This window comes from Carassius auratus, unplaced genomic scaffold (genome assembly GCF_003368295.1).
Source record: "Carassius auratus strain Wakin unplaced genomic scaffold, ASM336829v1 scaf_tig00008558, whole genome shotgun sequence".
Taxonomy (NCBI): Eukaryota; Metazoa; Chordata; class Actinopteri; order Cypriniformes; family Cyprinidae; genus Carassius; species Carassius auratus.
The window spans coordinates 23313-49696 of record NW_020523957.1 but is presented as its reverse complement, the minus strand read 5'-3'; the positions used below and the strand labels follow the sequence as shown (position 1 = coordinate 49696).

At 35.2% G+C, this 26384-nt stretch overlaps 1 protein-coding gene across 1 annotated transcript in view; it reads left to right on the top strand.

The window, feature by feature from the left end:
- The window catches only part of LOC113072146 (NACHT, LRR and PYD domains-containing protein 3-like), a 55017-nt gene that overhangs the window by 18596 nt on the left and 10037 nt on the right, over positions 1-26384 (top strand). The window contains exons 5-9 of the mRNA XM_026245273.1: positions 49-1872; positions 10678-10851; positions 11572-11745; positions 12604-12777; positions 15913-15959. Coding sequence (XP_026101058.1) covers positions 49-1872; positions 10678-10851; positions 11572-11745; positions 12604-12777; positions 15913-15959 — 2393 coding nt within the window. The remainder of the gene's footprint in view (positions 1-48; positions 1873-10677; positions 10852-11571; positions 11746-12603; positions 12778-15912; positions 15960-26384) is intronic.

Genomic DNA, 26384 nt, shown 5'->3' with positions numbered 1-26384 from the left:
CATAGATTAAATTATTTATTTTTGTAAAGTTTTTTTACTTTTGTGTAGGGTGGATAAGGATTATCAGACTGGAAAACAGGATCCTCCTCAACCAGTGAATGATGAACTACAGATAGTCAAAATGAAGCACAAAACCAGCATGAAGAACAAGTATGAGAGATTATTTGAGGGTCTGAAATTCCAGGGGAATGAAAGTCTCCTGAACAGCATCTACACACAGCTCTACATCATAGAGGGAGAGAGAGAAGGAGTGAATGAAGAACATGAGGTTTTACAGATGGAGAAAACAGCCAGAACACAACACTCACAAGACACTACAATCTACTGCAATGACATCTTTAAAGCCTCCGCTGAAGCAGGATGTGAGGAGAAAGAGCCGATCAAAACTGTTCTTACTAAAGGCATCGCTGGAATCGGAAAAACCGTCTCTGTGCAGAAGTTCATTCTGGAATGGGCCGAGGGAAAAGCCAATCAGGATGTAGATTTCATCTTTGTGCTTCCATTTCGAGAGCTGAACTTGATCCGAGATCATCAGTACAGTCTTCACAGACTTCTGCTGGACTTTCATCCTGAACTTCAAGATCTGGACTCACAGATTTATGAGGAGTGTAAAGTTGTGTTCATCTTTGATGGTCTGGATGAAAGCAGAATCACACTGATGTTTTCAGATGATCAGGAAGTTTGTGATGTGACTGAGACTTCATCAGTGCCTGTGTTGATGTCAAAGCTCATGAAAGGAGAGCTGCTTCCCTCTGCTCTCATCTGGATCACCTCCAGACCAGCAGCAGCCAATCAGATCCCCTCCGAATACATCCACCGTCTGACAGAAATTCAGGGATTCAATGAGCCTCAGAAGGAGGAATATTTCAGGAAGAGAATCAGTGATGAGCATCAAGCCAGCAGAATCATCTTACACATCAGAAGAGCAAGAAGCCTCCACATCATGTGCCACATCCCCGTCTTCTGTTGGATGTCATCCACTGTGCTTCAGAAGCTCCTGAAAGAAGATCTGAGTGCAAAAATCCCTCAAACTCTGACTGAAATGTACATCCACTTCCTGCTGATTCAGATCAACATGAGCAAGCAGAAGTATGAAAATCACAGAGAAGTGATTGTGAAACTTGCTGAAGTGGCTTTCAAACAGCTGATGGGGGGCAATGTGATGTTCTATGAGGAGGACCTGATTGAGAGCAGCATAAACCTCGCTGATGCCTCAGTGTATTCTGGGATTTGCACTGAGATCTTTAAAGAGGAATCTGTGATTCATCAGAGGAAAGTCTACAGTTTCATCCATCTGAGCATTCAGGAATTTCTCGCTGCTTTCTATGTGTTTTACTGCTATTTAACAAAGAACATGGAGCCACTGCATGAATTCAGATCTTACCGCTTTGACAAAGACTCTCTGTATAATCTACTAAGATCAGCAGTAGATAAAGCTCTCAAAAGTGAGAATGGACATCTGGATCTGTTTCTTCGGTTCCTGCTGGGCATCTCAATGGAGTTCAATCAAAGACTCTTACAGGATCTACTGAAACGCACAGAGAACAACTCAAATAGCATCAAGAGAACCACACAGTACATTAAAGAGAAGATCAAAGATGATCATCCTTCTCTCTCAGCTGGTGAATCCATTAATCTGTTCCTCTGTCTGCTGGAAGTGAAAGATCAGACTCTGTCCAGAGAGATTCAAGAGTTTGTGAAATCAGACAAATACGCAGAAAAGAAACTCTCTGCTGCTCACTGCTCAACAATCTCCTATATGATTCAGATGTCAGAGGAGCCACTGGATGAACTGAACCCCATGAAATACAACACATCAGATGAGGGGAGAAGAAGACTGATACCAGCTGTGATCAACTGCAGAAAAGCTCTGTGAGTGTTTAATCATGAATTAAACTATCATATTTAATAACGAAACTGATTAGTGATGGCGAGATGAAGCCTCATTAAGCTTTAAGCTTTTAGGCTAAGTGGTTGACAAAAGGGTTCATTTCTGGAGGCTTCATTTGCTCACAATACCACCTGGTGGCCAAAGAGTGCAATAAAAAGCAGATATATTACAGGCAGAGGTGTAAAGTCCAGGGCCTGTATTCATAAAGATTCTAAGAATCCTCTCAGAAAACTCTTAATTTAGCTTAAAAACGTTTACGTAGGAGTCTCAGCTTAAAAGCAATTCGGGATCGATCTAAGAGCAACTCTGAGTAAGGAAAAGACAAAAACTTTCATCTTAGTGAGGAGGCGGGGTTGACCCCGTTGCTATGTATGACACAATCTTTTGAAGACTGTGATTGGTTGGTTGTCCAAGATGGAAAAAAAGAGTGATTTTAAGTATAGGCTCTATTCTAATTCTCAATTTGAATTTACATGTGTAATTTTTCCTATTTGACCGTTCTCTCTCTCTCTCTCTCTCTCTCTCTCTCTCACACACACACACACACACACGTACACACATTATATGTGTGTATATAAATATTTTTTTTTAATTTACCATGCTTTTAATATCCTATAAGGTATTTGATTGGCTTAGAATGATAAAAATTGTTTCACTCTTTCCAATTACAGTGACTGAAGTGGCGGTTTGAATGTTGGTTTTAATGTATCAAACATGGGATCAAAACCAAGAAGAACGAGAAAGCCAAACAGTGTTTACAAGGCCATTCTTAAAAGATTATTCGGACCGGGTGTCACAGCAAGGGACAAGAAGCAGACATAGGAGCGTATAGCACAAACTATTAACGGTTCATTCCCCCTGCTTGTGCACACCTATAAGCCTGCTATATTCATAAATGTAGTTTTTGAGCCTGCAAGGTGGGAATGTCCAGTGGAAATGAAATGAACTGCGACACAATAAGATGTTCTAAAAGTGCTGTAATTGTTTGTGTGATCACTCTGCTTACAGAAGGTTGTGACAGACCCAAGTCATCATATTACATTGTTGCATTTTGCCAGTTCCCAAATATCGTAATGTAGTGATTACTTTAATTTCTGGCGCTATGGCATTCCTGCGCTGTGTCGGAAATGTTAGCACATCTCTAATAAGATCAGTCACAAACATGATCGCTGCACGATCTAGGCAAGGCAAGTTTATTTATATAGCACATTTCGTACACAATGGTAATGCAAAATGCTTTACATAAAAGAAAGTAAAATAATCATGAAGAAAAATAATAACAAAAATATTTTTTTTAAAACTTTTAAAATGATTAAAACATTTACTTAAAATGAATTTAAAAACAGTTAGAAAATGTGATAGACACCATCTAATCTATAGCATCTAATTTACTCCCTGTCATCCATTGTTTGCAACATTTCTTCTGCCTCTTCGTCTTTCTGCCATTTTCTCCCCTGCTAAAGAAACTCTTAAGCCTCTTAAAAGTCCTCATCCGTGCTCCTAACAAGTTTGACCTTAAGACCTCTTTTAAGGGTTAAGATGCTTTCTGAATTACTTTTTTCTTTACAAGGATTTTTTTCTTTAATTTTAAGAGTAAACGCCCACATTTCTAAGAATTTTCTTAGAATTTTGTCACTAGGAGCTACTTTTTGCATTAAGATTCTTTATGAATACGGGCCCAGGGGTCAGAAAGTAAAAATCCTGCCATATTGTTTATTCCACCCATGAACTCAGCAGCTGATTTCACCAGAGGAGGAACCAAGTCATTCCTTTCAAGTCACAAACTAGTCTAGTCAAATTCCAAGTCCTCAAAGAGTTAAAGTCAATGAGATAATTTAGAGACTAATTTAATTATGATTGTGCATTAGTGATGAACACCTGCTGTTATTGAGCGTTATAGAGGATCGGATGATGATGTTTTATTGGTTAAAATGCTGCCACCATCATGGAGATCAGTGTTTGGTTCAGTTGGGCTCTTGACCCTTGACTTCTTGTGTTAGATATATTTCTGTAAAAATGCATTTCATGTGCAGAGAATAGCTATTTGCTGCTTTTACATGATGAAATAATTATTAGACACCAGCCTGTCTATTCTCAAAACAACTTTATTTCATTTATGTGTTCAGTTTTCTAAATAACCAACCTTGTAGAACTGCAACATGCAAATTAACTGTAGGTTTAATAGTTATTAATTTAATTTTAAATCTAGTATATGTAATGCATATAAATATTTGGACTTGTTCTAATAAGACACACAGACATCATGACCCGCCATATGAAGCTCAACAATGGTGACAATCAACAAAATGCTTCATGCTGAAGTGCATGCTTTGTAACACCACAGTAAAAACTCCCATCACGCACTGCAGCATGAATAATTATTGTCACCACTGTTGAGGATCATATGATAAGTGCTCGTGTCTAAAAGCCTGAGCCTGTAAATTATTTTCTTTTTTCTCCTGAATATCTAAGCATTACAGTAGTATTTGTTTAATAGAACTTTTTTTGTAGTTCAGTAATAGTTGAATATCAGTTAAAAAAAAAACGTGTTGTTATTGCCCTTAGGGCATGATTTGTTTTTATTTTTTATTAAATTTAAAAAAAAAAAATTCAAAGAGATCTTCAGATGTCACTTGAGTGCAGAGGTGGAGAGTCCAGGGGTCAGAAAGTAAAAGTCCTGCCATATGTTTATTCCACCCATAAACCCAGCAGCTGATTTCACCAGAGGAGGAAACAAGTCATTCCTTTCAAGTCACAAACAAGTCTCAAGTTAAATCCCAAGTCCTCAAAGAGTTAAAGTCAATGAGATAATTAAGTGACTAATTAAATGATAATTATGCATTAGTGATGAACACCTGCTGTTAACAATCAACATCACTGAAGAAAAGAGAAACACAAGAACTACAATTGACTTTAAGCACAGCCTTGGATGAAATCAACTGGAAGAAAAAAAGAAAAAAAAAACTTTGTCCCCATAATTGTGGTGAGTCCACCATCATGGAGATCAGTGTTTGCTTTAGTTGGGCTCTTGACCCTTTTAATAATTAAAAGTAATAAGTCCTCAAAGAGTTAAAGTCAATGAGATAATTAAGTGACTAATTAAATGATAATTCTGCATTAGTGATGAACACCTGCTGTTAACAATCAACATCACTGAAGAAAAGAGAAACACAAGAACTACAATTGACTTTAAGCACAGCCTTGGATGAAATCAACTGGAAGAAAAAAAGAAAGAAAAAAACTTTGTCCCCATAATTGTGGTGAGTCCACCATCATGGAGATCAGTGTTTGCTTTAGCTGGGCTCTTGACCCTTTTAATAATTCAAAGTAATTTGCTTTTAAACACTTGCGGTTGTGTTAGGTAGTAAACATTAACACATTGCTGAATTAAAAGCTTGAAGTAGACAATTTAATTGCCCTTTTTTCATCTAAAACATTTTAATTAACTTCATGAAGGTGTCTCTCTTTGGTTTGTTAAATTATGTTCAGCAATTACTGAACTACAAAAAAAGTCATATTAAACAAATATTATTGTAATGCTTAAATATTGGGGGAAAATTTTTTTACAGGCTCGGGATTTTAGACATGAGCACTTATCATATGATCCTCAACAGTGGTTACAATAATTATTCATGCTACAGTGCATAATCAGAGTTTTTACTATGGTGTTACCCAGCATGCACTTCAGCTTGAAGCGTTTTGTTGATTGTCACCATTGTTGAGATTCATATGCTGGGTCATGATGTCTGTGCGTCTTATTAGGAAAAGATTTCAAAAATGTATATTTATTACATACATTAGGAAATTTATTCATTATAGTGATTAAACAAACGGTTCCACAAGGTAGGTTATTTAAAAACGGAACATTTGTTAATAATAAATACATAAATTTTTTTTGGAAATAAACAGGCTGATGCCTAATAATTACTTCATCATGTAAAACCAGCTAGTAACGGTTTTCTGCACAGCACTGATCGCACTATTTTATAACAGCACATGTACTTTTACAGAGAAATATCTAACATAAGAAACCAAAGGTCAAGAGCCCAACTGAAGCAAACACTGATCTCCATGATGGTGGCATAATTTTAACCAATAAAACATCAGCATCTGATCCTCTGTACCGCACAATAACAGCAGATGTTCATCACCAATGCACAATCATCATTTAATTAGTCTCTTAATTATCTCATTGACTTTAACTCTTTGAGGACTTGGGATTTGAGTTGAGACTAGTTTGTGACTTGGAAGGAATGACTTGTTTCCTCCTCTGGTGAAATCAGCTGCTGAGTTCATGGGTGGAGCAAAAATGTGGCAGGAATTTTACTTTCTGACCCCTGGACTCTCCACCTCTGTTCATTAATATGAAATACCTACTGACAGTGTTATGTTTAGTCTTCCAGTGAATACTGAATCTGCAGCAAATGACAAACGTCTCATCAGTGCACTCATTGCAAACCATTTTTTTTACACATTTTTTATTGTGTGTAATATCTGTATTTTGCCCAATTAATTTCTATGCACTTATCAAAAACCAATATTTAAAACATTAATGCAATCACTCACAAACATAAAACACCCGTTTTCAATAAACTGTAAGTTCATTGATTAATACTGAAATAAATAATAAATATTCATTTGTTAATATAATTTAAGCAAGCATTTAAAAGCAGCTGACAGATTCCAACATGCACTAATTCGGGGCTCTTTTATTTCATGGACATAATTTAATAAAGGATTTGATTTCCACATATGTGGCTTAGTGGCTTAATTCATCTGTCTCTTGCTGTAAAGCTTACACTACAAATCAAGCATTTATTCAATGTCTCATTTTATCTAAATGGCTGTGACCTTGAATAAAGTTAATAAAGCAAAATAAAACAAAGCAAGCTACTGTGCCTGTGATCACCACTGACTCAAACTAATTGAACTGATTAAATATTTATCAAATTAATAATATAGCAGAAAGGATTTAATCCAGTAAATAAAAACATAAAAACAAAACAAAAGTAAAACTTTAGTAAAATTTTTAAAGGGGTCAAGACATGGATTTCTTATTATTATTAAAATGAAACAAATAATACATAAATATGTAGAAAATTTATTATTTTCAACCTTCATTCTGACCCTCTCACTAAATGACTGTTTTTAAAGCAGCATGTCCTTTAAGGCTTCTCAGTAATTTGCCACTGTTATGATTGGCTAACATCCTTGCATAAAAAACCCCGCTATAAATGCATCTTCACTATTGCATGTGTGTTATATAAACTTAATCAAAATAAATTGGTCACTTCAAGACCAAGCATTATGAAATAATTCACTTACAATGTGATGCAGCTGCAATCAGATCAAGTGCCACTTCATCTTTCAGCCAATGTTTCTTTTTGAACTCTCCATGACACTGTGCCTCATTTACAAAACAAAATCCTCAGACACGATCCGTGATGACAATAAACATAAACTATATACTTGTTCTTTACTCTGGGATCCCTCTGCACAACATCTTTACAAAAAATGTTAATGAGCTGTTTAAACCAAATGCATCAAAGTGAACGTTCTTTCACTTCATTTGTCTGACTGATGACAGACTCAAGCACGTGCACTGAAAAAGTAGATTTACTTAATTTTTATTTTGTTTGTTAAGTTTTTGAACATTCGTTTTAAGCACAATTTAAGTACTGAATTAATTAACATCTACTTCAGCAAAATAATTGAATAAATTTAACATGACCAGTTAGAGTTTGATGAGTAATATCTATCCACACAGAAAAAAGCAAATTTACTTAACCTTTATTTTGCAAGTTTTTGTGCACACAATTTTTTTTATTAAAATCTACTTAAGTAAATTTGCATACATGTAAATAAGCAAGTAGACGGTTTATCTTTTGAAGATACTCAGTATAATTATTACCCAAATGAAGACACACTGTAAACCTGGTAAGTTAAGAATACTCAAAAACAAAAATTGTGGAATATTATTGTCTTAAAATATTTGAGTACACGAACTCAATTATTTTAAGTTAATAAAGCTTGCATATAAATATTCAAACATTATGCAGCATATATAGCCTTTAAGTTTTGCTTTCCATCCTCACTCTATCCCCAGGCTCTTATCTTCACCAAAACGGTAACACTACAAAACCAACATAACAGAAATATATGTAAATCCTAGCATAACACATTTAAATACCAATTTATGTCTCTCTATGTTAATCTTGTGTAAAAACAGAAAAAATAACACTTTATTTCTACATTTATTTTCCTTGTTGGCTGATGCAAAGGATGCTGGGAACTTATTTCAATTAAGTCCAATGAACTTCATTATTATTTGAGTGAAATTAACTTTAATTTTTTTTATCAATTTTCACTGTTCAGTTTTACAGTGCAGAGACCTCGATAGTTGATACACCATAAACAATGGCGGTAACAATCAATGGATAGTGTTGGAGTATAAATGGGACATTTTGAGTAGGAAATTAACTCCAGATATCACAAAACAGTAAGTTACTAAACCTTACAACAAAATCAACCATAAAACAATGTAAATACAACTCTAAAACAGAGAAATTGTTAACCTTTTTCATTATTCATTCCCCAGTGTATGATAGGAAAAAAGGGATAATAACTTTGATATTTGAAATTTACTTTATTATTTTAATTCTTGCCTGAAATTAATTAATGTAGAAATTACATTTGTTTTTATATAGTATTTACTTCAGCACAAAAAGATTTTTATCAGTGTGGATCAGAGGTGGAGAGTCCAGGGGTCAGAAAGTAAAAGTCCTGCCACATTTTTGCTCCACCCATGAACTCAGCAGCTGATTTCACCAGAGGAGGAAACAAGTCATTCTTTCCAAGTCACAAACTAGTCTTGAGACAAATCCCAAGTCCTCAAAGAGTTAAAGTCAATGAGATAATTAAGAGACTAATTAAATGATGATTGTGCATTGGTGATGAACACCTGCTGTTATTGTGCGTTACAGAGGATCAGATGCTGATGTTTTATTGGTTAAAATGATGCCACCATCATGGAGATCAGTGTTTGCTTCAGTTGGGCTCTTGACCTTTGGTTTCTTATGTTAGATATTTCTCTGTAAAAGTACATGTGCTGTTATAAAACAGTGCGATCAGTGCTGTGCAGAAAACCGTTACTAGCTGGTTTTACATGATGAAGTAATTATTAGGCATCAGCCTGTTTATTTCCAAAACAATTTTATGTATTTATTATTAACAAATGTTCAGTTTTTAAATAACCTACCTTGTGGAACCGTTGGTTTAATCACTATAATGAATACATTTCCTAATGTATGTAATAAATATACATTTTTGAAATCTTTTCCTAATAAGACGCACAGACATCATGACCCAGAATATGAATCTCAACAATGGTGACAATCAACAAAACGCTTCAAGCTGAAGTGCATGCTGGGTAACACCATAGTAAAAACTCTGATAATGCACTGTAGCATGAATAATTATTGTAACCACTGTTGAGGATGCTCATGTCTAAAATCCCGAGCCTGTACAATTTTTTCCCCCAATATTTAAGCATTACAATAATATTTGTTTAATAGGACTTTTTTTGTAGTTCAGTAATTGCTGAACATAATTTAACAAACCAAAGAGAGACACCTTCATGAAGTTAATTAAAATGTTTTAGATGAAAAAAGGGCAATTAAATTTTCTACTTCAAGATTTTAATTCAGCAATGTGTTAATGTTTACTACGTAACACAACCGCAAGTGTTTAAAAGCAAATTACTTTGAATTATTAAAAGGGTCAAGAGCCCAACTAAAGCAAACACTGATCTCCATGATGGTGGACTCACCACAATTATGGGGACAAAGTTTTTTTTTTCTTTTTTTCTTCCAGTTGATTTCATCCAAGGCTGTGCTTAAAGTCAATTGTAGTTCTTGTGTTTCTCTTTTCTTCATTGATGTTGATTGTTAACAGCAGGTGTTCATTACTAATGCAGAATTATCATTTAATTAGTCACTTAATTATCTCATTGACTTTAACTCTTTGAGGACTTGGGATTTAACTTGAGACTTGTTTGTGACTTGAAAGGAATGACTTGATTCCTCCTCTGGTGAAATCAGCTGCTGGGTTCATGGGTGGAATAAACATATGGCAGGACTTCTACTTTCTGACCCCTGGACTCTCCACCTCTGGTGTGGATCTAGTCAGAAAGTGAACGCATATCTCTATACAGTATATATGCATTGTAGACACGATAGTGGCAGGGATTGTCATCTCTATTTGCTTTTGATGCAATGCAGCACTCACATTCAGTGTGATCAATTGTCAGCTATTAGTGACTGAAAGCTCTTTGCTGTGGAGGCTTGGTGACTGGGCTTGGTGACTGGGCTAGGTGACGTCACCATGTCCCACTGGATCCAAAACTAGATGTTTTTGCAGCCTGATTAAATAAATTATTTGTTTATAATGAGGAGGACGTTTTAAGCTATGAAACTTGCAGGATGTTTTAATGGTAAAAATACATCTTTTGACCAAAAGATCAAGGCAAATTTTATTTCTCATGTCATGACACCTTTAATTTTTATAACCTACATTTAGCAAATAAACAATCACAAGGTCATCTGATCTTAGATATTAATCAATTTGAATGATGAAATGATCAGATTAGCTCACTCTCAGTAGCACATCTTATTGTGATTCAATGTTCAGATCATTTCATCATCTGTTCATGTAGGGCAGAAAACTGGCAAACCTCTGCACATTTTTATTGTTTTGTTATTTCTTAACTTTCATTTAATCTCTTCTAGATTTCCTGGTTGTAAACCCTCAGATCAGCATTGTGAAATGGTGTCTTCAGCTCTACAATCCTCAAACTGTGTCCTGAGAGAGCTGGATCTAAGTAAAAATAACCTGCAAGATTCAGGAATGAAGCTGCTCTCTGATGGACTGAAGAGTCCAAACTGTCAGCTGCAGATACTGAGGTATTAAGAACATAAGACAACATTTACAGTCAACTAATCAAAATGTTGATGATTGTCTGTAGATGATCTGACTCTGTGTGTCTGTAGGTGACTTATCTGTGTGTGTCTGTAGATGATCTGACTGTTTGTCTGTTAGTGTTTTCAAAAGTACCAACTTTGGTACTGCAATTTTACATTTTAGCACTCTTGAGCAGATTCTTAAACACAGCCGATTGGCCATAATGTTTATACATTAAACATATATGACTGAGATTTGTTACAGTGATCAGGGCATTGTAGAAAATCAAATTCATATCTGTTGAGTGTATGAACATTATGGCCAATCAGCTGTGTTTAACGGGATAGCTCACCCAAAAATGAAAATTAGCCTCTGTTTAACTTACCCTCAAAGCATCCTAGGTGTATACTACTTTCTTCTTTCAGACATATCCAATCGGAGAATAAAAATAGTCCTGGTTCCTATGTCTACAAGACGTGAAATAAAGTGCGCTCATCCATAGTAAAACATGCGTTATCTGACTCTGAGGTTTGAACGAAGCCCTCCTGTAGTGAATCTATGGGTTTTTGTAAGATAAATATCCATATTTCAAACATAATAAAATCCTTTTTCTCACTTCCACTGACTGTCATACACGGAAGCCATTGTGTGTATCTGTAGATGATCAAAATGTATCCATAGTTACATGTGACTTCTGATGTGTGTGTTCTTGTCTCTTTCAGTCTTGCTGGCTGTAATCTTACTGCTCAGTGTTGTAAAAGTTTGTATTCAGCTCTACAATCCTCCAACTCTGTTCTGAAAGAGCTTGATATGTGTAACAATGACCTGCAGGACTCTGGTGTAAAGTTTATTTCTGATGGACTGAAGAATCAAAACTGTCATCTGCAGATACTGAGGTATTAAGAACATATGAGATAGTTTTGAGGTATTTAAGAACACATAAGAGATCATTTAAAGTCAACTGGTCACAATATTTATGTGCCTGTTGATAACCTGACTGTGTTTATCTGTATATTATCTGACGGTGTTTATGTGTGTCTGTAGATGATCTGTCTCTGTGTGTGTAGATGATCTAAGTGTGTCTGTAGATGATCTGACTGTGTGATTGTAGATTATTTGAATGTGTGAGTCCGTATATGATCTGTCTGTGTTAATCTGTAGATGATCTGTCTGTGTGAGTCTGTAGATGATCTGTATGTGTGTGTCTGTGGCTGATCTGACTGTGTGAGTCTGTATATGATCTGTCTGTGTGAATCTGTAGATGATCTGACTGTGTGAGTCTGTAGATGATCTGATGGTAACAATCAGTGGATAGTGTTTGAGTATAAATGGGTCATTTTGAGTAGGAAATTAACTCCAGATATCACAAAACAGTAAATTACTAAACTTAACGAAAAAATCAACCATAAAACAATTTAAATACAACTCAAAAACAGTGAAAATGTTAACCTTTTAAATTATTTATTCCCCAGTGCATGATAGGAAAAACGGGATAATAACTTTGATATTTACTTAAAGAATCCTTGTAAACATAAATAATTCCAAGTAAAATATGCTTATAATTTCAAGATTAAATTGATTAGTAATATAGAATTTACTTTATTATTTTAATAAAGTATCTGGCTGTAGTTGATCTGACTGTGTGAGCGTGTATATAATCTGACTATGTGTTTTTGTAGGTAATCTGACTGTTTGTCTGTAGATGATCTGACTGTGTTTGTGTCTGTAGATGATCTGACCTTGTGTGTCTGTAGGTTGTCTGGCTGTATGGTGACAGAGGAAGGCTGTGGTTATTTGTCTTCAGTTCTTAGTTTAAACCCCTCACACCTGAGAGAGCTAGATCTGAGCTACAATTACCCAGGACCATCAGGAGTCCAGCTGCTCAAACACAAACTGGAGGATCCAAAATATAAACTGCAGATACTCAAGTATGTCAAACACTAATACTGACATACAGAAGGTGCGTGTGAATGATGCAGATCTACATCAAATTATGTTTTATTAACAAAGTTTAGGAGGAGCTTGTTCAGATAATCAACCATTTTAACACAGGTGGAGCTTGTTCTCAGAATTAATCCATATATATATACACACACACATTGCAAAATCAAGCAAACTCAGCAATTTTCATAAAAGATCACAATTTTTTGTATTTGCTAAAATTTTTCAGCAGAATTTCTGCTTAGACACATCCCAGCTCCAAAAATGGCATGAACAGCCTTGTGTTCTCATCATGACTGATGTACTAGTGCTACATTGGATAAATTAACCAAAAGTGGAATGAATCAGTACTATTTGTTTGGGCTACACAACGCAGACCATTTATCTGCTTGATCTCGATCATGCGACACTGGTATACACAGCGCTCGAAGATACAGTGAATAATGCAGTCAAATATGCCACAGAATCAATAACATCTCTTTGAAATCTTATGAAAAGTAATCAAATTTAGCACAGAATTCTACTAAAGAATCAAATATCAGAACAAATGCCCCTAATGTGGAAATCAGGAAAAGAAATGTTCAATAAACACAAATCACCACCATTCACCATTGATTTAACATAGTAAAACTACAGGAATAACTTGTGGCAGAAATGGTTTAATGTTTTTGGGTGTTTTTAAATTCTTCACTTAACTTTTCCCAGCACTTCGAAGCTTTAAGTATTTTACAAATTTGAGTTATTTTTAATGTGACAATATTTTTTGCCCTTCATAGGTTTCCCCATGTATAAAACTAAAAGTTTCATAATGTAGGAAAACAGTTATTTAAAAATAAAAAATTATATTAACCCTTTCGAGTCGATTATCGTGTATCGAAGCACGTGGCTTGAATATGCCCATACCACAGAAAACAACGCAGCGCAAGAAAATTTAAATCAATATATTGTTTTCTGTGAGTGAGGAAACAAGATGATTTTCACATAATTTAGAAAGAAACATTCTAGGCTACAAGCTCCAGTTCTCAAAAGTCCCGGGAACCAATGTCCTGTATGTGTTTTATAGCCTTATTCAAGTGATTTAACATTTTTAGGTTTTCACTTACCACGCATTAACATTTTTGTCTCAAAAACACAATCATGTACATACATGCTGCTCATATATTATTATAGCCCAGTTTGTGCTGATTACAGTGCGAGTACACTTTAGCCATTTAAATGTTTATAAGCAACTGAAAAAAGCACAAATGTCAGGGCATGACAAAACTTCTCCAGGCCCCAAAAATACCTTTATACCTTAGAGGGTTAACCCCCTAGGGTCAAAGCCCACACTGGTGTGCCCTTTTCTAATATGAAAATACTTCATTTGTGATCGTCCAGATAAGAAGAAGGTATCATTTGAAACTGCAAAGGGTCTACTTTTATTTGTATATAGTCATAATTAAAAAAAAATGCTTTTGTTAAATAAGAAAATAAACAGCTTTTTGCCATCTCTGTCTCTGTCACCTCTCTTCAGACACGTAAATAAAACAAACTGAATCTCAGTGAATACTTGACATGAGAAATATATGTATAGAAAACTTGAAATGCCTGCTTTTAAATGAAGTCATGTCCAAAACAAATATTTTCTGTTAAAGTCATCCATATGAAACCAACATGATGTCTCAACTTATTGGGACTTATTTACAAAATGAACATACGAATGGGCCTATGGTCGTTTCAATGCAAAACTTGAAATTTATCAATATGGACATGAGCGGTGGCTATGATCATATCTAATTTCTGTTCTTAGCCCATTTACACAGGTTTTGAGTTACCTGAACTTGCATACAGCATAGCCTAGTAAAGAATCATAGAATGACAGCATTTTGTTGTTGTCCTGACCATCAAACGAAGCTCATTAGCCATTTTTAAACAACTTTAAAAAATAAAAATGTCAGATATGCCAAAATTTGTCCAGAGCTCCAAAACACCCTTAGACCCCAGAAAGTTAAAGGTTTTTCCTGATTTTCCCCTCCTCTTTATTATGTCCTTTATCTCCAATCTTAACTGTGTTTAAGTTGGGTCCTTAAAAGTTTACATAAGTTTCACAAAAACACAGTTACTGCAGTCAGAGACAAGCTAATCAAAGAGGTAGCTGGATCAAGATCCCAACTAAACCAAACACTGTCCACCACAATGGTGACTTCAAATGAATCAAATATCAACATTTAAACCTCTGTTAATTGTCTGTCTGACAGAAAAAAAGTAAATCTAATGATTTCATGTTTGTGTAGATGTTTGATCCTCCTCTGCTGAGATCTTCAGAAATTGGATGTCTTTGATTTGCAGTTGATTTTACCACATGCTCAATCATCAGTAATTTCATTATTTCATAAAGATTATTTTATTTTCTTGATTTTAAAACACAGTGTCCGGAAATTACAGTGAAATAACATGACTCTAAATCTAACGCATCCTGAGAGTGTTCATTTGGTCCAGAAACTGTATAAATTATGCCTAAATGAACCTTAAATGATGTTGAAAATCTGTCCACTGACCACTTTTGAAATAGTTTTTAACCTTGTAAGGAAGTTCTCTGAACGCCTAAATCGGACGTACAGAAGACGTCAAAAAAAGACGTCATAAAAACTTTCATTCTGGCTCCTTAGTGGATGTCTTTTCAACGTCAGCAAAGATATAAAAAGATGTCCACTGGACGTAACTTTGCCCAGTGGGACGGATCAAGCTAAATGGATCCACTCAAATTTTTAAACTCCTTTCTCCAGTTAAACCATATCAGACTCTATATGCTCAATTCAGGAACTTTCAGGCCAAATCCCTTTTCGACCCTCTGTTAGATGACTCTAACCACCCCATCACTTGTTTTTGATTCTAAAATCAACTCAGATTTGTTATCGTTCAATCAGGCATACCAACGGACAATTTTTCCATCCATTCTTTTCAAATCAGGGCAGCAACCACAGCTGCTGAAAAAGGCCTCTCTCTTAGATCCAAGCCCTCAGTTGATGGTCATAGACACTTTCAGAAACTATATAAGATCCAATTGATTTCAAATTAAAAAAGCCCATCAAACCCTAATCAGCTCTAACTAGTCCTATGCACTTGTGTTTGTGTGTTTATAGTGTGGACCATGGAGGAGAGATCAGGATTACAGCAGGACCACGAAAGTGTAGGTCTACAAACACTCACAAACTCACTCACTCACACACACACACACACACACACACACACATACACACACACACACACACACACACACACACACACACACTGATTTAGAGAGAGAGAGAGAGAGACAGAGATGGTTGTTTGACAATATTACTGAGCTCATCTCATAGACTTTGTTTGTTGTTCTAGCAGGTTAATGATATATTTATGCCCTAAACAAGCATCGCGGAAACCTGTGCAAAACATAAGTTTTATAGAGTAACATGATTTTTTCCAGTTTATGAATTTTGTTTAACAAGTAATCAGTGCTAAACACTAGTGATGCGCAGGTCTGATTTTTTTTCCAATCCGCAAGTCCTGGTTTTCTGAAATTATTTGACCCGCCCCAGCCCGCCCCGCAAATAAATTACAATTTCTTTACCCGTCCCGACCCAACACACGAGGACATCACGCACGTTACGTTGCTATGTAAACCTTCATATTGTAACCTTATCAAAGAACCCAATAAAATATGAAAATATATGATGTTATTTTACTGACAAATGTTCGAGAGTCCATTATTGTAGCGTGAAAGCACATTAATACAATGTGTGAGTGCAAATCTCTCCGCTCGATTTTCTTGATCTTGCACATAATCAGAAGCACGTGCTCAGATATACGCTGCTCTCATCCAAAAACAGTGCACATTTAAAACGTGTCTCTCCTCTGGGCTCATGTGCTGTAGATATTAATTATTTTCACACCTGAATTAAACGTTGTCAAAAGTAATCAACCAATCAGATTTCAAAGATGGTTCTGTAATTTAATTAAAATCTAATAGTATTAGAAATTAATCAAGTGTTTGGATGATTTGTAAATAACCTAGTTTAAAACCTCATAGCCTGCACCTGGACGCGGGTGTACTGAACTCTCCTTGTTTGCACGTGTCAGTGTTTATGAATAGATTAAATGAAACGGGACAAATTTAATCTTGACAAACTATATATCATTACAAAGATCTAAGCCTCAAACATCGATGACACATTGCTGTTTTTCAATGGAAAGCTTATAAAGAATGTATTTGCTAAATTTGTGTAAGCAGTACACATCAAAACATAAATAATATAAACTCAGTACATAACATATTCATTAATAACGAGTCATAAACACATCCACAGCTGTAAATCCTGGTTTAAGTAGGAAGGGTCCACTGAACGACATCTCATGGAGCACGTTTAGTCCAATGAAGCAATAACGTTGTAATATGGATCATAATTCCTTTGATTACATTTCAGTGTTTCAGGGACAGTATTGTTTGTGTCCGTTATGGAATAACTCATGCTCAGAAACTTTGGTAGTAAAAAAAACCGGCATGGTTTTTAGTGTACAATGTCAAAAACAGAATGAGGTGATCCACCAAAAAAAGTAAAAGATAGGCAGAAGATTGTTTATTTGAATTCTGGTGCTCTCTTGTTACGGCTCGTGATGCGAGCTCTGATGCACCTCCCAGCTAGAATTTTTTTGTTCTAAAAATGTTCTAAAAACATTCCCATGGATTGTTCTAACAATGTTTTTAGCGGGTAGTTTTATTTTTGTTCCCAGAACGTTCTCTCAAAAGATAGAATAACGTTCTCTAAAAACATTCTAAAAATGTTTATTAATAACATTATTAGAACATTATCCCATAACATTCTAATTAAGATTTAAGCAGATGTTTAGATGTTGATATTACACAAAATGAGCCAGCAGATGGCAAAAAAAGAGTGTATTAAGTGTTATGCCTTAAGTCAACGAACGTATTCACTTGTTACAAAAACTGATCTGGCTTTATTAAAATGTGTGTATAATCGCATTCCATATTTAAAGTGTCACGGCCAGCTCGTTCTCAACCGTAACATAAAATAGGATCACACTTGCACAGATGGTTTGACTTGCAAGTTCGTTTATTACAATGAAAAATAATCCATTACAAAATAATATAGCATAATGTCTAGGGGTTTAAATAAAGAAATCATAATCCAAAAGGTAAGCAATGTTGACTAAGATAAACAAAAGCAACGGTTGAAGCACAAATGACTTCTCTGGAGACTGCCATTCCCCAGAGGAAAAGTAATGTGAGATGAATTAGTCCAGCATTTATTCTCTCCACAATCAGTGAAAATCAGTCAGCAGGGGTGTACAGTCAACCACACCCTCCCAGGTCATTCTGCCCCCAGCAGGGAAGAAAAGGGAGCACAGGGTCGTAACACCTCCCTCCAAAAAAAAAAAAAGATTCGGAAACGAATCTAAAAAAAAGAAAAGGATAATCAAGCAACACCAAAGGACACCACAAAGTAATCCAGCCGTCCAGGAAGCGTCCTCTTCCCCCCACCTCGTCCTTCAACACCTCTGAAAGACATGTGTACCAGTTCAGTTTTTTTATTTAAATTATTTATAATATTATTGTGGTGTAAAACTACCATTAAAATTAACAAGCGAATTCAAAAACTGGGTGGACTACAGATACAAAAGTAAACTAACTACATAAAACGAAAGTAAAATAACACATAGGATAAAATATCTCATTTTCTTCTAATACAGAACATACTTTTATTTTTTCCTTCCAAGTTGCCATGGTAAAGGGCCGATTACCGCGACCAAAACATGAGCAGGATCCAAACTTGGATGGATTTATTCCTGGTTTCATAAAATAATATATTATAAAACACAATAGATTCAGAATTAACTGTTACATTGACTGAGATTCCGACCTCTGCATAGGCTGATCTATTAAAAATGAGCATAATTAGGGTTTTTATGTAATGTAAAAAATGTATACAACATTTTAACCTTTCTCTACATTAATTTGTGCTTTAGACTTATTTTATATTAATTTATTTATGTTTTTTTAGTCTCTGGTTTGCATATGTTACATAATTTTTTCTCTTTTATTTTTTCTGCTACTTAAAAGCATGTTATGTATTTTTTTGTAATTATTAATTCCATAAACAAGAACAATACAATGAGAATTTTCATTTGCAAAACAGAAGAACACAACAAAACAAAAATGCTATAAACCAGTGCAAACACACACACACACAAACACACACACATACATAACCTACATACACTGTTAAAAATCGCTGTAAAAAAACGGCCAAATTTTGACAGCAACATACTGTTTTTCATTAAAACGGTGCATTCTGGGTAATATTCATCATTTTCGAGAAGGTAGCCTGCGGCTATATATCGTAAATTAACAACGTTCAAAGTCGACACTCAGCGGCTGTGTTTCAAATCACACCCTACACCCTCATTCACTATTCCCCACATGAGTTTACTTATATAGTCCACCTGACAGAGAGAATGAAAACTAATAAGTGAATTGAACTAAATGAATTACAACTGACTTCAGCCACAGCTTTAGATGAAATCAACTGAAGATTTAAACAATCAACAAACAGCTTTACCAACTTCACTCATTACTAACCAGACTGACTTTATTTGTGTCAGATCAGAGATCAGAGATCGAAAGATCTTACTGAGAATTACAGAGATTTAGATGATAATGTTACTGTTTCGTTTGAAGTTACCATTGTGGAGATCAGTGTTTCCTTAAGTTGGGCTACTGACCCTTGACTTTTGTACTTTAAATTTTGTTTCATTGCTGTATTTGTATCTTTTTTGATACATCTGTTACAGCAGTATTAATTTTGATAGTAAAGTCATGGCTGTTTCTGTCAGGCATGATCTACTAGACTGACTTAAAGTGTTGCTATAGTAATCAAATATTAGTTTGGTGTTGAAACATGTGAGTGAACAATTAATTTTTGTTTCTTCAATTTTATAAGATTGAACAGTAATGTGATAACCAGAACATATGGATTTAACAACAGTTTTAGTTAAAAAATATTTCGGCAGCAGTCTCCACAACACTCGAAGAGAGACATCAACAATCAGCATATGAATCTCAACAATGGTGACAATCAAAAGGTTCATGATGCAATGCATGCTGGGTACCAGCACAGGATAAAACTCATCCATGACTCCCAGCATGCATTGCGGCATGAATAAATTATGCCCCTGAATTGTTCACTAATTTTCTTGAATTATTATGTGCTTATCATTTTACTTTTGTCTTAAGTTTTAGTAGCATGTTTTGTGATGTTCAGAACTGATCTGTTTATTTATTTTGTGGATTGTCACCATTGTTGTGATTCATACGCTGAATCTTGATGTTTCTGTCTAAATTTCAGCAAAGGTTTTTTTTTTTTTTTATTATGAGTGAAATTTTCTTAACAGTCTTTCATGACTTATGGCTCAGCAGTGTATCTTCTTATGCTGTAGTATCAATAAGAGAAGAGACACGGGATTAGATCAGAGATAATAGTGTTTGTTCTTGTCAATCAGTAAACAACAATACCAGATTTTTTTTTCTTCTGTGGACACTTGTTTTGCTACAACAATTTCCAACGACGTAATGTTATAACATGTAAAACAAAAACAAAAAAACTTTAGTTGTTGAAAAGTCACGTTCAAGAGCCCAACTAAAGTAAACACTGATCTCCATCATGGTAGTGAAAAAAACACCTAAACCTATTTAACTCTCAATAAGATCTTCTGTAGACATCTGACAGAAATAAAGTCAGTCTGGTTAGTAATGTGAATCTGGTGAAGCTGTTTTAGTAGTTGTTTAATCAGATCTTGAGAGATGTGATGTATTCTTTTATTCAGTTGATTTCATTTAAGGCTGTGGTTGAAGTCATTTGTAGATCTTGTGTTTCTCTTTCCTTCAGTGATTCTGCAGGTGTTTATCACTAATGCTCAATCATCAATTAATCACATAATTATCTCATTAACTTCACTAATTTAGTGTTACTCAAACACTCTGTAGTGTGTACACATTATAAGTGTTCATTGAAAACTGAGGATTTTGTTGTGGGGTTTAAAGGGTTAAAGATTTAAGATGAAGAAAAAACAGCATGAAACATAATTTAACAGTAATAAACTGTAATTAATTTACAGGAAACAAACTGTAGAAAAACAGTTATTTACTGGCACCCCTGCTGCCAGTAAATAACTGTTTTTCTACAGTTTCTTGCCGTAAATTAATGGTTGCCAGCAAAAAAAAGTGTTTTTCTACAGTTTGTTGCCGTTAAGTCAAGGAAAAACAGTAATATACTGTGAAAAGTAAACGTCAGATTTACCAAATGAAAATAAAAGTTAATTTAACTAAAATATTTGTGGACATCCATAGAAAAAAATTATGCAAAGTCATACACTGATAATGAGAGTAAATACTGAACTCGACTGTATTAATGTGTGTTTGCACAAGAGAGATCTGTTAGTTTAATGTAGTTTTGTAGTTCACCATTGTGCTGGAGAGTAGAGCCTGTGCTTCAGTCAATGATGAGCCACAAATTCTGATCTTCTGCTGCTTTATATAAAGACAGTAATTGTGGAGTTGCTGAGTATTTCAGCACATACATGTGTGCTATAGCTGACAATGAGCTGCAGTGATTTGAGTAAAATTCATGTATTTAGTTACTTTATTACTGCACATTAAGTGTTTGCATCTTTATATTAAGAACTATTCCTTCTCAGTGAAATCAAATGAAATAAGTTCATAGTACTAACATCGTAGGAATGCTAGTTTTTAAACTCAAACTGTTTGAAGCAGTGGGAGTGGAGTTAATTTCCATGGTAGAATTTACGGTAAAATACTGTTAAAAAAAAATAAGAGTGGTAAATTAATGGTTGAGTGCTGTAAATTAACAGTACTTTACTGGCACCCCTGCTGCCAGTAAATTACTGTTATTTAACAGCACAATTTTTTACAGTGTACAATTTTCACGAATGAGATAATGTACCAGTTCATTTCATTCACGAACGAGATGTATCATTCAACTCGTGCACGAAACACATGTGTGCCAGTTCAGTCATTTCATTCATGAACAAGATGTATCAGCTCATTCAACTCATTCACAAACGACATGGGTACCAGTTCAGTCATTTCGTTTACGAACGATAAGATCTCTAGATCTAGTTCAGACTCACATGAAACTCGTTCATTGAAGGGCATATTCGTTCACTACATTCAACAAATCACATACTCTGTCACATCTCATACTCGAAGGTTATTGGCTCGAGGTTGAATAATTCTTTGACAGGATGAAATACCCGGTTCACTGAGCTGCGCATGCGCTGCTTATAGCACCGCCCTGCTGTGGAGGGAGGAACTTCACTGAACGAGAAATATGAGTTAGTGGATTACGTGAACAAGAACGATTCGTTCACGAACGACACATCACTAATTCTCTGGTCCATTGACAATGTAAATTAAAAAGAACAGACAAAATATTATATAAATTTGTATGATCTTTTGCATTGCATCTGCTAGTCACTAATATTAAATTAATAGTATTGATTCAGCTCCAGATAAAACCAGTTGATCAGATCACTACATGAGGAAAGTTTTAATATCAGCAAGTAACCAGCATCACCTGATAACATTTTACTCTCACTGCTTTTGTTGTATATAGTCACAATTAAAGTCACAGCAGTCAAATGAATAGTAGCACTGAAAAGAGTCATACTGCCTAAGTACTGATCACCATAATAGTGACGTCAAACTAAACTATTATTTTCAATAAACAATCAACACCTCTGTTAATCTCAATAAGAACTTTTTTTACATGTATGACAGAAATAAATCTTGTTTATAATAAATGCAGTTGGTAATACTGTTTTTGGAGTTATTTACGCAAGAGTTTGACACCAAACAGAGGTTGGGTTATCACTTTCAACCAACATTTGACTTCTGAGCAATGTCAGTCCACATCTAGTGTGATGGAAAGCTTTATTAGAATGTCAGAGAATAATCTTGTAACAATGTTATCAATAGACATTTTTGAATGTTTTTAGAGAATGTTATCCTAACTTTTAGCAGAACATTCTGGGAACTAAAATAAAACTAGCCGCTGAAAAAGTTCCTAGAACATTAAAAGTTTCTAGGTGGGGAATATAATCCCAAACTTCAGCTTGCAAAAAAAAAAATAAATAAATAAATAAAATAAGCTGCATATTTTGCACTGCACTTGTAAGAGAATCTCTTGTACTTTTTTTTGATTGAAACCAGTTGATCTTTTATGTTGGTGAAAAACTATAGTTTATGTGAAAACATGTTTTACTAATGTGTCTCATTAAAAGAGATGTGTACATTTGTGCAGTGAGAATGTTTAACTGTTTGAGAATGGAACCTGCAACAGAATCTGTGCACAGCAAAATCTCCAGTGTTAATTTAACACTCTGAGTGTGGAGTCTGTGGACTCATATAAACTCTGAAGCAGTGTTAAAATTAAAAACTGAAGCAGAGTTGAAGTTAATGAGATAATTAAGAATTTAATTGAGTTATGATTGAGCATTATTGAAGACACCTGATGTTAACAAGCATAATCGCCAACCGAGAAAAATCACAATTTGTGTGTCACCATTATAGTGGTCAGTGTTTGCTTTAGTTGGGATCTTGGCTTGTGATTATGTTTTAATGTAATCATTGTTTGACCTGATTTATTGAACTAATTTACAGTGTTTTTTCTAAATAAAACTTCCATTATTGATTGTAACAGCTTTGATTCCACAATGAAAGCGTCTGCATTTTCTATTCATTTTGTAGCCATCTCTTGCAAGTGAGTCTGCTTTTTATTTTATTTTATTAAATAGTTTTTATTTTAGGCAAACACAGATAACAAGAATCAGCGTATGAATCTCAACAACGGTGACAAACAGCATATTCAGATAAACAGATCTACTCTGAACATCACAAAACTAGATACTAAAAATTCACATAAAAACAGCAAAAATAAAATATAGTTAGAATAAAAAGTTAAAAAGACAGTTCAGCTCATAGTTTATTCATGCCGCAATGCATGATGGGAGCCATGGATGAGTTTTTATTGGCTACAACATGCTTTTTTTTGATGATCACCATTGTTGTGATGCTCACGCTGATTCTTGATGTCTGTATTTCTAAACTAAGATTTTTTTCTTTATGTAGAGCTAACTTTTAAAAACGTGTCATATTGTGCCAAAAATGATGGACTGGATTCTGATTTTCTCGTTTGGTAATTCTGCTTGTTATCATCAGGTGTCTTCAATAATGCTCAATCATAACTCAATTAACTTCTTAATTATCTCATTAACTTCAACTCTGCTTCAGTGTTTTACTATTAACACTGCTTCAGAGTTTATATGAGTCCACAGACTCCACACTCAGAGTGTTAAATTAACGCTGGAGATTTTGCTGTGTACTTGTACCACACTTTCAGAACCACTGATTTAAACAATCTTTCTCACTGGGCAAAGTTACGTCCAGTGGACGTCTTATTATGTCTTTGCTGATGTTGAAAAGACGTCCATTGAGGAGCCAGAATGAAAGTTTTTATGACGTCTTTTTTTGATGTCTTCTGTGCGTCCGATTTAGACGTTCACAGAACCTCCTTACAAGGTTAAGAAGTCAGCTTTATTTTTATTTTTTTCCGTTTATAACCCGCAAGCCTTTTAAATCTGCAGTACAGAAACCAAGAGCAAAATACTTGCTAATTTTAACAATGGCCAAAATGCATACAATTGAAATATTTTGAGCAAAAGCATCATGTACTCAAATACAGACATAAAGATTCTGTATATGCACCACGACAACGGTGATAATCAAAACAGCTTCATAGCACAAACTCATCCTTATTTTCCAGACTTTTTTGTTTTGATTGTCACCATTGATGTGATGCATATCCAAAATCTTGCATTTTGTAAAAAAAAAATAATAATAATCTAGTCTACAAGATTTCTATCCAAGAAAATAAATATAATTGCAACAAAAAAGTAGTATATTATTTTGTCAGTATTAACAGTACGATGTTAGCACTTCAGTTCAATGCTCTCTGCCATAATAGGAGTGCTTTATAACACACAGTTACAACAGTCAGAGACAAGCTAACATCAGAAGTATGAGGCCCAAGATCCCAACTAAACCAAACACTGATCACCACAACGGTGACTTCAGATGAATCAAATATCAACATTTAAACCTCTGTTAATTCTCAATAAGAGCTTCTCTATATGTCTGACAGAAATAAAGTAAATCTAATGAGTGAAGCTTATGAAGCTGTTTGTGGAGATGTTTGATCCTCCTCTGCTGAGATCTTCAGAGATTTAATGTCTTTTATTTGCACTTGATTTTACCACATGCTCAATCGACAGTTATTTCATTATTCCATAAACATTATTTTATTTTCTTGATTTTAGGACAAACACAGTGTCTGGAAATTACATTGAAATAACACAAGTCTAAATCCTGAGAGAGTTGATTTGGTCCAGAAACAGTATAAATTATGCCTAAATGAACCTTAAATGATGTTGAAAATATTTCCACTGACCACTTTTGAACTAGTTTTTAACCTTGTAAGGAGGTTCTGTGAACGTCTAAATCGGACGTACAGAAGACATCAAAAAAAGATGTCAAAAACTTTCATTCTGGCTCCTCAGTTGACGTCTTTTCAACGTCAGCAAAGACATAAAAAAGACGTCCACTGGATGTCACTTTGCCCAGTGGGTTAATTTATTAAAACTGTACTCTCATTTGCGATTATCCAGAAAATACGAACAGAGTATGTTAGATTAATAATAACTCCTTACATTTATATAGCGCTTTTCTAGACACTTAAAGCGCTTACATAGTCAGGGGGTATCTCCTCATCCACCACCAGTGTGCAGCATCCACCTGGATGATGCGACGGCAGCCATAGTGCGCCAGAACGCCCTCCACACACCAGCTTTCTGGTGGAGAGGAGACAGAGTGATGAAGCCAATCAGCAGATATGGGGATTGTAAGGAAACCATGATGGTCAGAGGCCAATGGGTGAATTTAGCCAGGATGCCGAGCTCACAACTCTACTCTTTTCGAAAGACATCCTGGGATTTTTAATGACCACAGAGAGTCAGGACCTCAGTTTAATATCTCATCCGAAGGATGGTGCTTGTTGACAGTATAGTGTCCCCATCACTACACTGGGGCACTAGGACCCACACAGACCACAGAGTGAGCACCCCCTGCTGGCCTCACTAGCACCTCTTCCAGCAGCAACCTAGTTTTCTCAGGAGGTCTCCCATCCAGGTACTGACCAGGCTCAGCCCTGCTTAGCTTCAGTGGGCAACCGGTCTTGGGCTCCAGGGTGACATGGCTGCCGGCCATTGGTTATCTTTGAGACTATTGTACGAGTAACAATATAATGCACCTACTGCATGGCATTCGCATCAGAAAAATTAGAAAAATCTCTAAAAGACAGACATTAACAAATTACCAGCATCACACAACATCAGATGAACATCTAACTTACCCAGCAGGCACAGTACATCAATGTGACGTCAGGAAGACGTTGGACTCCCAACTAATCCAACGTCAGTCAGACGT